Here is a 13,282-nt window from a genome sequence, read left to right on the forward strand (position 1 = left end):
CACGCATGCATGCACACACATACACCTCAGCTGAACTCTCTCCTTTGAATTGCTTTGCTCACAAAATCTTTTTAGGTTGTGTAATTAGCCTTACCCATTAAAACTATGACTGAAAAAGTAATGTGTGTATGTGTGTGTATATCTCTGTTAGTGTTGCATATTCACTGAAACCAAGTAATGAGCTATATATCATATATAAGTATGAAGGAACCTCAAAGTGTTTTTCTAATTCAGATTAGAAAGTTGCCCACTTTATCTGACAGACAGTATTGTTTGATGAAGAGCATGATTAGTATTTCCACCTCATCAGTGTCTGGGATAGTCACAGCAGTTGCTGTTCTCATTCTTTCCATCTGAACATCTTCATCCTCTGCTTCAGGTTCCTCTGGGTTTGGAAGAGCTTTACTGCTTCTTGGTGAAATTTTCTAAAAATCAGATCAGGTTTCCCGGTGAAAAACTGGTAGCAGAAATAATGAACTTTCTGTAAACTGCGATCAATTGTTTGAATAAATTGAGTAACTGTGAGCATGACCTAATCTTGATGTTTCTGCTCTATGTTCTGTGCCTTGCAAACAGCCAGCTGTTCATCAATGATTCGAATGAAACTACTTTTACATCACCCTTGTTTTGTTTCTAAGTTTAATTCTTTTTGTTGGTTGTGACTTCTTTTTAAAATAATTAAGCAGTACTCACACTCTTGATAAAGGATTTTAGGGCAGGGTTGATAAAGGGATCTAGGAACGGTGGTTTTGACCCAGATAATCTGGAAGTCTGAAGGCTTTGGGGCAAGAATAGATTCAAACATTTGGAATCAGAGATGCATCCCAGAAAACCTAATATATATTATCACCAGATGCTGAGCATTGTCAGTTCTTGGGACCACATGTCAGAATCACTCTTTCCTGACTTCTCCCAAATTAATTCTTTCCTTCATCATCCCCATCACTGATTATAGCTCATTCCTGTCTCCCTCCCTTGTGCCATCCCAAATTGCTGCTGTCAGCCAATTTCCTACAACATGGTTGTCATCTTCTTACTCTCCTGCTCTAGTACCTACATTAGACCTGAGCTTGATTAATATTTTGTAAGTTAGGCAAGGTTTCCAAAACATACCTGTCTGTTTCCCACTGTGTGATTTGTAGAACGTTTCCTATGGACCCTTTTCCAAGACCCTCTAATATCTAGCTTCATTTTAATTTTCCATTAACCTCTAACACAAGACTTCAAGTTTGTTCCAGCTGACTTCTGGAAGCCACAGGATAGTGGCAGTTATTACAATTTTTGTCCTTTTGCTCAGACTTCTCTTCCTTCATAGATTGGCTACATTTACCTAATTGCTTGTCTACACTTAGCCATTATTTTTAAGTACAACTTCTTTCTATTATTATTATTAATTTTAATGGGGTGACATTGATAAATCAGGGCACATATGTTGAGAGAAAACATCTCCAGGTTATTTTGACATTTGATTATGTCCAACTTCTTGTATATGACTTTATTCAAATATGTCAGTGAAATTATGGTCTGCCTTAATTTTTCAGTGTCTTATGTGTGTTAATGTAGCCTTTTTCACTAGATTATAAGTTTATTAAAGTACTAAGACATAATTTTGTATACTACAGAGTCCCTTAAAAATTCTGCACAGTATTTTCTATTCAATTAAGTTAAGCCTATTAAAATAAAACATGAAATTCTATTTGAATTCTCTCAACCTGAACACAGGATCCTTTCTCATCGATTTCTTCCCAAAGTTTGTTTCTAGACATCATAGAATAAAAAGGAAAATGAAGAACTGAAGATAAGGCTAGGGGGGGAAAAAATAATCAAAATTAGCGTCATCATGAAAACAACAATTTCAATATTAGGTTTGACTTAAGGAATGAGTTTGATCATATATAAAGATAGGTTTGACAACATTGTCACTAGATTGAAAAATTCTTTTTAATATTCTATGGAATTCTCAGACTTATCTTCACAGCTCTTCAGAGAAGTCATGACAGGAATATTAGTAGCGAGGTGATACTCTTTTCATGCTTCACACTCAGTGTCAGGTGATCATTATAAAGTTAGTGATCCAAAATTTAAAGCCTCTGTTGGTGTGTGTGCACGGGTTCAGTTGCCTAAAGCGCCAGCTTCTTAAGCATGTGAATTAAAATTTTAATTTAATGTGTGCTTGCTTCAGCAGCATATATACTAAAATTGGAAGATACAGAGATGATTAGCATGGCCTCTGCTCAACGATAACATGCAAATTCATGAAGTGTTCCAAATTTTTATGGGAGGCACAAAGCAAAGGTGGTTGAGGGTGTTATATTGAGTGAAACACTTAAAACCAGGTCAACACAATAAATTAAAAGTACAATTTTTTTTAAATGAAAGAAATATCTTTGCAGAAACTTGTTAGGCCAACAGGGAAAAAAAATTAATTTAATGCAAAGCATACAAGCATGTCCCCTCATGCAAAACCATTTAAATGTAAAAGTCATCTTACTATTAGCAATGCCAGATATCCAAGATGATGCTTGAAAGGTCCTAAATATTCCACAGAGTCAGGAGAAATCTGTAAAACAAGGGGGGGGGGAGCAAAGAGTGTTTAGGTGCACCTTCATCTGTTTGGGAATCTCATCTCACTTAAGATCAGTGAATGCCCATTCCATGACCTTTCCAGTTTCCCGTGTAATTTTTGCCTGTACACCAGGTAAAAAGTCAATTACTGACTGTGCAGCATGCCTCCCTTGCCTCTAATGTCACTCAGTGACCTGTACCCATGCTTGGTTCAGATGCTTCTAGGTTTAACTCTGTGAGCCGGCAGGATTCCCTCTACTGGATAACCTCAGTGGTGCTGGCAGGACCCATCTAAGCCAGAAGTGGGATTTGTATTGACAGCCCTCTCCCCTAACTTGACATTTCTTTCTCTCCACAGCTGAGTCCCTTCCTTCTCTTCTTCTCCCACAGCCCTAGAACCGTTACATTGCTCCGTCCACTGCTACACACACTCAGAAAGAATTGTGACAGTCTCTCATGCTGAACACAAAGCTCTTCACCTGGAGTTTCACATGCAGACAATTAAGTGCATGACTATATGGTTTCCATTAAGTTTGCAATACATTTTGAGACATGTCCCAACCTTCTAGTGAATTAAGAATAGAGAACTAATTCTGTTTCTTGAGCTATATTTCCCAAGATGTCTTTTCTGAGCAACTTAAAACTGATGTAGTAAATCCCTAATTATCACAGCCATCCAACACCTCCCAAAAAGATGATGATTCTGTTTTGCATCATTGGATGTTTGCCAGGATCCTGACATCATTTCAATTGATCTTGCTCTCCTAAGTGCTTTAGTCGCTCATTTCCAATAGCTATACCACATCCAAAATCAACTTTAGAACCCCTGACCTTTGCCTTGTCTACCACCAATTTTTTTTTTCAGCTTCCTTACTCTAGTATCCTTATTCTATAATTTGGAGTTGGTGAACCTCCAAGCCACCAACCTCACTGCTTTCCACTGTTCATAACCCCTTCATTTCCTTCATTTCTTCATTCCCTAGCTTAGAATCCTTGAACCATTGTTATAATTCATTTTTATACAGACCCGTTGCTTCCTTATCCTTTCCTTTGTCAGACTCATTTTGCAAAACACTAACCCTGATTGAATGCAACCCTCAACTTGCCTTGAGCTGCAACTAAGTAGCAGACCCTGATAACAAACACAGTGAATTTAGCTGACTTCACTTGAAAAGCGGGACGGGATAAGGCATCCTTTGGAGCAGGGGTCCCCAAACTACAGCCCGCAGGCCACATGCGGCCCCTTGAGGCCATTTATCTGGCCCTCGCCGCACTTCTGGAAGGGGCACCTCTTTCATTGGTGGTCAGTGAGAGGAGCATAGTTCCCATTGAAATATTGGTCAGTTTGTTGATTTAAATTTACTTGTTCTTTATTTTAAATATTGTATTTGTTCCCGTTTTGTTTTTTTTACTTTAAAATAAGATATGTGCAGTGTGCATAGGAATTTGTTCATAGTTTTTTTTATAGTCCGGCCCTCCAATGGTCTGAGGGACAGTGAACTGGCCCCCTGTGTAAAAAGTTTGGGGACCCCTGCTTTGGAGTCTGCCTTGTTACTCTCTAAAATAATACTCTTCATCTTTCCTTCTATCCTCAAAATCCCAACACCTTTCTTTACCTCACTTTCAGTTGATACCTTCACCCTCATTCCTAAAAAAGTACAATCAGTAAAAGGAGAATCATTGCATTTTTTCACCATCAAAGCCACCAAACTGTATTCATATACTTTGGCCACAACCTTGATACACAGATGGAATGCCCCTACTTTTACAGACATTAATGTCTACTTGTATACTATATGATATTTTCTCAGCTGTTCAAGGACTTGGCATCTGATGTACTCCCTCTTTCTTGTCTTCAGAAATTTCTCTAATATCATCAAAGTATCTCCTCTGTTAAACAAAAGTCTATCCTCTTGATTCATGTACTAGTCCTCTCTGATAACCTTTTTAGGAAAACTCCTAAGAATATGTGTTCATAATCAACACACTACTTCCACATCTTACATTCTCTACAATGCCCACTCTCCTTAGGCTTTTGCAGTCACCCTTTCATTGAAATCTATCTTGTTAATATCACCAGTGATGTCCATGCAGTCAAAAATCCTATGATCTCTTCTCAGTTGTCAACTTTCTAGACCTCTCATTTGATGGTTGAATCATTCCCACTTTTGAACATTCTGACATACATCCTTATATATTGATACTCTAAATGTTTAAAGTGAGTTTCTGAGAAGGGATTCTGGCACACAACAGTCCCCCATTTTTTCCCCTACCTCAAAGGATCCTTCTCAATCTGATTTTCTGATTCCTCTTCTTCCTCATCTTTCAATTTTGGAGTTCAAGGCCAAATCCACAAGCTGTCTTTTTATTCTAACTGTATTTACTCTGTAAGTTAAATTATCTAGTTCATTGGCTTTGAATATCATTTACATGCTGATGAATCTCAAGTATTTAACTTTAATCCCAAACTCCACAAAACCCTACATAATACATTTCAGACTCATACATCTAACTGACTACTTGATATTTCCTAATGTATGTCTATGAGGAGCCTTAAACCTAACATGTCCAAAATAACAGAAAAAGGGCATCTTATTGGCATTTCAATAGAGTCATTTGTTTCCAGGAGTTAAAATTATCATGAGAACTACATAATTCTACTGTGGAGTTGCCTTTGACCTTCATAAACCAAAGCAGGCTTTCCTATTACATGAGAACATGATTCTTGCTGGTGATAACTGAATTGGCTTTCAGTAGACAGAGACTTCAAACTCATACAGCTAAAGACTCTACATATATTTTTATAATATTTATGACTGTCTTCAGTAGCCAAGCATTTCATGAACTTAGGAGAAGAGTGAAATTCTTACCTCTGAAAAAATTAATAAAGAGTCAATCAATGTGAATGGTGGTATTAATATGGTGCAGGGTAACAGCCCTAGAAATCCATGATCATTTATTTTAGTAGCAATTATTGAGAAGCTAGTGACCTAAAATGAAAATATAGTGTAGTTTCATTAACAGGCAACAGTCTGAATTTTGGAATATTTTTCAAAAGAGTAGAAATTCATCTTGTAAATGTTCTTATTTTCATTTCCATCTCTCTCCCAAGCCAGGACTGCCTTTTTTTTCTGCAATACAAGATTGTGTCATAATTCTGTACTAGATCAAGTATGAATTTTTTTTAAGATACAACAGGGCTTCTTGAATTCAATGTACATACAAATCAGTGGGAGTTCTAGCTAAATTCAGATTTTGACAAAGAGCTAATAACCATTACTCCACATTTTTCATTTCTTAGTAGGTCAGAGACACCTTTTTAGTTTTCAGTTTACCAGCTGTTCATATTCATAGCCACATAGTATTTATTTGAATGGATGTGTAAGAACTCAACACTTTTGCCTTTAAAAATGATGTTTCTATTACTTTGCTCCTATATAAAGATGGTATGCATAAATTTCTGTATATTAATACATTTAGTTTTAAGCAGAGATTCTGAGAAATGTAATTGCAGGTTGAAATATATGTACATTTAAATTTTAGTAGTTACTAACAGATTAGTTTTCTAAAAAAATGATGACTTTCCATTATCCCACAGATCATGTTATTATGCCATCTCACTGCAACAAGATGTTTTAATTATTATAGGCATCTTTGTTTTACTCCTAATATTTGATGAATAATTGTATACTTTTACAATGTAACATAGTACTGGTTTTTGGTGCTCTGTTTTTCCTGTATTTCTACTAGACATTTTTTAAAGGAAGTCACTTGACTGTCAATGATAGAATGAATAAACCATAGCATATTCATCATAGAATACTACAGCAATAGAAAGCAAAGAACTACTAAGGTAGTTACCTGATACAACATCATGGATAACTATAAAAACATATTGTTAATTAAGAGCAGATATACCTCTTGGTTCCTGAGATTAGCATGAGAGAGCAGAGAGATCACAGCAGAGAGCAGAGAAAGGCCATGTGGAAGAGGCCAGGAGAAGCAGCCAAGATTGCGGAGTGTTGAGTGAGAAGCCAGTTTGTGCAGAGTTTGTGCAGTGTAACATCTCTGACCATGGAGCTGGGAGGAGAAGCACAGCAGCACCAGCATGATTATATAGTATTTCCACTATGCTGATATAACAGACAGAAATCACCCAGAGAACACAGATTGCTGAGAAGACAAGATGGTGCTGGAGTAGGTGGATGTACCAACATCTACCTCCCAGAACCAAAGTGGAATAAAAACTAATTTTTAGAACTATCATCTGGAAAAACCAACTTTGGACTAAACTAAGAGGACTCTTCAACCAAGGAACACTGAAGAAGCCACACCGAGACTGGTAGAAAAAGTGGAAACACGGAGAGGGCTGCCCAGCTCCCCGGAGCAAACGGCAGCAGGGAGAGACTCGTGTGGCGGGAAGTGAGTTTAGCAGAGGGGGAAGGGTCCTGAGCCCCAGGAACAAAGCCCCATCCTGCAGCCCCAGAGCCCAGAACAGGCATAAGGATAGTATTTAGCTGGAAATAAGTCAGGATACTGTTTGTGAGAAAGAGTTTGATTTCTCAGACCCAGGATCCTTCTTAAAGGAACCACGCAGAACATCTCTCTCACAAACACTCACCAGGGCTCCTGGGGATGGAGGGAGAGAGGAGAGGACCAGAGTAACAGGAAGAGAGTGTAATCTAGGAGGCACAGGGAGAAACATTTTGGGAGATAGCCACCCTAACCCCTGGGATGAGTCACTCCCCAAAACTGAAGTGAATATTTTCCCCGGAAACAGCAATACCAGCAAAGGGAAGCAGGAAAGCAGCCAAACAAGCTCCCCCGCAGCACTCAGAGCAGAGTTGCATAGAAGCAGGGAGCTTTTGGGTCTACAGCAGTGAGTCTTAGGGTCCGAGCTGCAATGTCCCCACCCACATGGCTGAGGGCTCACCAGAGGGCCGGCGGCAGCAGGAGACAAAAGCACAGTTCTGCTGGCAGGGGCGGAAGCCAGCTGGCCACCACTGGGCTCAGGTGTGAGCTCAATCTTGGCTGGCTGGGGGAAGGGGGCATGCAAAAGCGGTCAAACTCAGCTGCCTGCAGCCTGTAATCTAGCCTGCGGGAGAAGGGCAGGAACCCCGGAAAGGGTGGAGACAAGCCCCGGGGCAAGGGCAGAGGAGCTCAGCCTTGCCCTGCCCGTGCAACCCATGTGGTCTGACTTGGTAGCTGGCTCCTCCCGCGGGGGTAGAGCCAAAAGCCCAGAAGAGGTGGAGTTCAGCTACTGAGCTGAGCTTGGGCACGCATTCCTGCCCGGTGGTAGAGCCAAGGCTAGCAGCCGTTCCTCGAGCGGGCTCCTCCTGCAAGAGTAGGGAGAAAGCCCGGAAACAGGCGGAGACCCGCAGCTGAGCAAAGGTGCTCACCAGTGCCCTCGGGACCAAGCATAACGTCACACACGGGGGCGGGGCAAAGGCCAAGGCCACCAACGCTTGTACACCCGAGCGCGTGATCACAGCCACTCCCGTGAAGAGAAAATGTGGAGGCAGAGAAATACAACACAAATAAACCAAGAGAAATCCCCAGAAAAGGACCTAAGTGAATCAGATATAACCACATTACCAGACGCAGAGTTTAAAATAACGATTGTTAGGATGCTCAAAGATATTAGAACAACCATAGATGGCCATTATGAAAACCTAAATAAAGAGATGACAAATATAAAAAAGGACATTGAAATAATAAAAAAGAATCAATCAGAAATGACAAATACAATATCTGAAATAAAGAATACAATGGAAGGAATTAAAAGCAGGATGGATGAAGCAGAGAATCAAATCAGCGAGTTAGAGGACACGATAAATAAAGGCACGGAAGCAGAGCAGAAAAAAGAAAAGAGACTCAAAAAGTCTGAGGAAACTCTAAGAGAGCTCTGTGACAACATGAAAAGAAACAACATCCGCATCATAGGGGTTCCTGAAGAAGAAGAGAAAGAACAAGGGATAGAGACTTTGTTCAAACAAATCATAGCAGAAAACTTCCCCCAATTAAGGCAGGAAAACATTTCACATGTTCAGGAAGCACAGAGAACTCCATTAAGGAGAAACCCAAAGAAACCAACACCAAGACACATCATAATTAAAATACCAAAGCTAAGTGATAAAGAGAAAATATTAAAAGCTGTTAGAGAAAAAAAGGAGCTCCCATAAGGATGACTTCTGACTTCTCAACAGAAACACTTGAGGCCAGAAGGGAATGGCAAGAAATATTCAAAGTAATGCAGAACAAGAACCTACAACCAAGACTACTTTATCCAGCAGGCTATCATTTAAAATTGAAGGAGAAATAAAAAGCTTTACAGACAAACAAAAACCTCAAGGAATTCACTGCAACCAAACCAAGGCTGAAAGAAATGCTAAGGGACCTGTTGTAAGGATCAAAGGAAAAAAAGAATACAACAAAAGAGGAATAGTTTTAAAGAAAAAAATAGCAATAAACAATTACATATCAGTAATAACCTTAAATGTTAACGGATTAAATGATCCGATCAAGAGACATAGGATAGCTGCATGGATAAGAAAACAGGACCCATACATATGCTGCCTACAAGAGACACACCTTAAATCAAAAGATGCACAAAGACTGAAGATAAAAGGATGGAAAAAAAATATTTCATGCAAATGAAAATGAAAAAAAGCTGGGGTAGCAATACTTATATCAGACAAAATGGACTTTAAAATAAAGACCATAGGTAGAGATAAAAAAGGTCACTACATAATGATAAAGGGAGCAATCCAAAAGGAAGATATAACCATTATAAATATCTACGCACCTAATATAGGAGCATCTAAATATATAAAGCAGACTTTGATGGACCTAAAGGGCGAGATCAACAGCAATACTATAATAGTAGGGGATTTCAATACCCCATTAACATCATTAGATAAATCCTCAAGAAAGAAAATTAACAAAGAAACAGCAGACTTAAAGGACATATTAGATCAACTCGATTTAATAGATATCTTCAGAACCTTTCACCCTAAAACAGCAGCATATACATTCTTTTCAAGCGCTCATGGTACATTCTCTAGAATACACCACATGTTAGGGCACAAAAGTGGTCTCAACAAATTTAAGAAGATTGAAATCATATTGAGCACTTTCTCTGATCACAATGGCAGTAAACTAGAAATCAACTACAATAGAAAAATTGAAAAACATTCAAACACTTGGAAACTAAATAGCATGTTATTAAATAATGAATGGGTTAACATTGAGATCAAAGAAGAAATTTAAAAATTCCTAGAAACAAACGATAATGAGCATACATCAACTCAAAATTTATGGGACACAGCTAAAGCAGTCCTGAGAGGGAAGTTTATAGCATTACAGGCACACCTCAAGAAGCTAGAAAAAGCTCAAATGAACAACTTAACCCTGCATCTAAAAGAACTAGAAAAAGAACAGCAAGTAAAGCCCAGAGCTAGTAGAAGGAAGGAAATAATAAAGAGCAGAGCAGAAATAAATGACATAGAGGCTAAAGAAACAATACAGAGGATCAATGAAACCAGGAGCTGGTTCTTTGAAAAGGTAAACAAGATCAATGAACCTTTAATGAGACTCATCAAGAAAAAAGAGAGAGGACTGAAATAAATAAAATTAGAAATGAGAGTGGAGAAATAACAACTGACACAACAGAAATACAAAATATTGTAAGAAAATACTATGAAGAACTGTACGCCAAAAAACTAGACAACCTAGATGAAAAGGACAAATTCCTTGAATCATATAATCTTCCAAAAATCAATCTGGAAGAATCAGAAAACCTAAACAGACCAATTACAACAAATGAGATTGAAACAGCTATCAAAAAACTCCCAAAAAAGAAAAGTCCTGGGCCTGATGGCTTCACAAGTGAATTCTACCAAATATTCAAAGAAGAACTAACTCCTATTCTTCTCAAGCTATTTCAAAAAATTCAAGAGGAAGGAAGACTTCCAAACTCCTTTTATGAGGTGAGAATAATTCTGATTCTAAAACCAGGCAAAGGCAACACAAAAAAAGAAAATTATAGGCCAATATCCCTGATGAACTTAGATGCAAAAATTCTCAACAAAATATTAGCAAACCGGATCCAGCAATATATGAAAAAAATCATACACCATGATCAAGTGGGATTTATTCTTGGGAGGCAAGGCTGGTACAATATTTGCATATCAATCAATGTGATTCATCACATAAACAAAAGAAAGGAGAAAAACCACATGATAATTTCAATAGATGCAGAAAAAGCATTTGATAAAATCTAGCACCCATTCATGATCAAAACTCTCAGCAAAGAGGGAATACAGGGAACATACGTCAACATGATAAAGGCCATCTATGAGAAACCCACAGCCAACATCATACTCAATGGGCAAAAATTAAAAGCAATCCCCTTAAGATCAGGAACAAGGCAGGGGTGCCCCCTTTCACCACTCTTATTCAACATAGTTCTGAAAGTCCTAGCCACAGTAATCAGACAAGAAAAAGAAATAAAAGGCATCCAAATTGGAAAAGAAGAAGTAAAATATCATTATTTGCAGATGATATGATATTGTATATAGAAAACCCTAAAGTCTCAGTCAAAAAACTACTAGACCTGATAAATGAATTCGGCAATGTGGCAGGATATAAAATCAATACTCAGAAATCAGAGGCATTTTTATACACCAATAATGAACTGTCAGAAAGAGAAATCAAGGAATCAATCTCCTTTACCATTGCAACCAAAAAAATAAAGTACCTAGGAATAAATCTAACCAAGGAGATTAAAGACTTGTACTCAGAAAATTATACAACATTGATAAAAGAAATCAGGGAAGATACGAATAAGTGGAGGCATATACCGTGCTCATGGTTAGGAAGAATAAACATCATTAAAATGTCTATATTACTCAAAGCAATTTATAAATTCAATGCAATACCAAATAAAATACCAATGACTTACTTCAAAGATATAGAACACATATTCCAAAAATTTATATGGAACCAAAAGAGAACACAAATAGCCTCAGCAATTTTGAAAAGGAAGAATAAAGCAGGAGGGATCACACTTCCGGATATCAAGTTATATTATAAGGCCATTGTACTCAAAACAGCATGGTACTGGCATAAGAACAGGCACATAGATCAATGGAACAGAACAGAGAACCCAGAAATAAACCCACAGCTCGATGGACAACTGATATTTGACAAAGGAGGTAAGAAAATACAATGGAGTAAAGATAGCCTCTTCAACAAATGGTGTTGGGAAAATTGGACAGCTACCTGCAAAAAAAATGAAACTAGACCACCTACTTACACCACTCACAAAAATAAACTCAAAATGGATAAAAGACTTAAATGTTAGCCATGAAACCATAAGCATCTTAGAAGAAAACATAGGCAGTAAGCTCTCTGACATCTCTTGCAGCAATATATTTGCTGATTTGTCTCCACAGGCAAGTGAAATAAAAGACAGGATCAACAAATGGGACTTTATCAAACTAAAAAGCTTCTGCACAGCTAAAGACAATAAGAACAGAGTAAAAAAAAAAACTACACAATGGGAGAATATATTTGACATTGCGTCTGATAAGGGGTTAATAACCAAAATTTATAAAGAACTTGTAAAACTTAATACCAGAAAGACAAACAACCCAATCCAAAAATGGGCAAAAGAAATGAATAGACACTTCTCCAAAGAGTTCACACAGATGGCCAAAAGGCATATGAAAAAATGTTCAGGCCCTGGCCGGTTGGCTCAGCGGTAGAGCGTCGGCCTAGCATGAGGAGGACCCGGGTTCAATTCCTGACCAGGGCACACAGGAGAAGGGCCCATTTGCTTCTCCACCCCTCTGCCGCGCTTTCCTCTCTGTCTCTCTCTTCCCCTCCCGCAGCCAAGGCTCCATTGGAGCAAAGATGGCCCGGGCGCTGGGGATGGCTCTGTGGCCTCTGCCCCAGGGCTAGAGTGGCTCTGGTCGTGACATGGCGATGCCCAGGATGGGCAGAACATCGCCCCCTGGTGGGCAGAGCATCGCCCCCTGGTGGGTGTGCCAGGGTGGATCCCGGTCGGGCACATGCGGGAGTCTGTCTGACTGTCTCTCCCCGTTTCCAGCTTCAGAAAAATGAAAAAAAAAAATGTTCAACATCACTAATGATTAGAGAAATGCAAATTAAAACCACAATGAGATATCACCTCACACCAGTCAGAATGGCGCTCATCAATAAAACAACACAGAATAAGTGCTGGCGAGGATGTGGAGAAAAGGGAACCCTCCTGCCCTGCTGGTGGGAATGCAGACTGGTGCAGCCACTGTGGAAAACAGTATGGAGATTCCTCAAGAAATTAAAAATCAAACTGCCTTTTGACCCAGCTATACCACTGTTAGGAATATACCCCAAGAACACCATAGCACTGTTTGAAAAGAAGAAATGCACCCCCATGTTTATGGCAGCATTGTTCACAATAGCAAAGATCTGGAAACAGCCTAAGTGTCCATCAGAGGACGAGTGGATTAAAAAGCTTTGGTATATATATATACTATGGAATACTACTCAGCCATAAGAAATGATGACATAGGATCTTTTACCACAACATGGATGGGCCTTGATAACATTATACTGAGCGAAATAAGTAAATCAGAAAAAACTAAGAACTATATGATTCCATACATAGGTGGGACATAAAGATGAGACTCAAAGACATGAACAACAGGGTTGG

The 13,282-nt window shown here is 38.8% G+C and overlaps 1 protein-coding gene and 1 non-coding gene across 2 annotated transcripts in view; one reads left to right on the forward strand and one right to left on the reverse strand.

Annotated features, from left to right (window-relative positions):
• The window catches only part of LOC136307748 (ATP-binding cassette sub-family A member 9-like), a 101,901-nt gene that overhangs the window by 32,994 nt on the left and 55,625 nt on the right, over nt 1-13,282 (reverse strand). Inside the window, 4 exon segments of the mRNA XM_066234512.1 lie at nt 303-423; nt 1,713-1,804; nt 2,492-2,560; nt 5,436-5,555. Coding sequence (XP_066090609.1) covers nt 303-423; nt 1,713-1,804; nt 2,492-2,560; nt 5,436-5,555 — 402 coding nt within the window.
• Nucleotides 2,170-2,275, forward strand: LOC136309745 (U6 spliceosomal RNA). The gene has a single exon (XR_010726395.1). It is a non-coding gene; the product is annotated as a U6 spliceosomal RNA (small nuclear RNA).

Source organism: Saccopteryx bilineata, chromosome 6 (assembly GCF_036850765.1).
Source record: "Saccopteryx bilineata isolate mSacBil1 chromosome 6, mSacBil1_pri_phased_curated, whole genome shotgun sequence".
NCBI lineage: Eukaryota > Metazoa > Chordata > Mammalia > Chiroptera > Emballonuridae > Saccopteryx > Saccopteryx bilineata.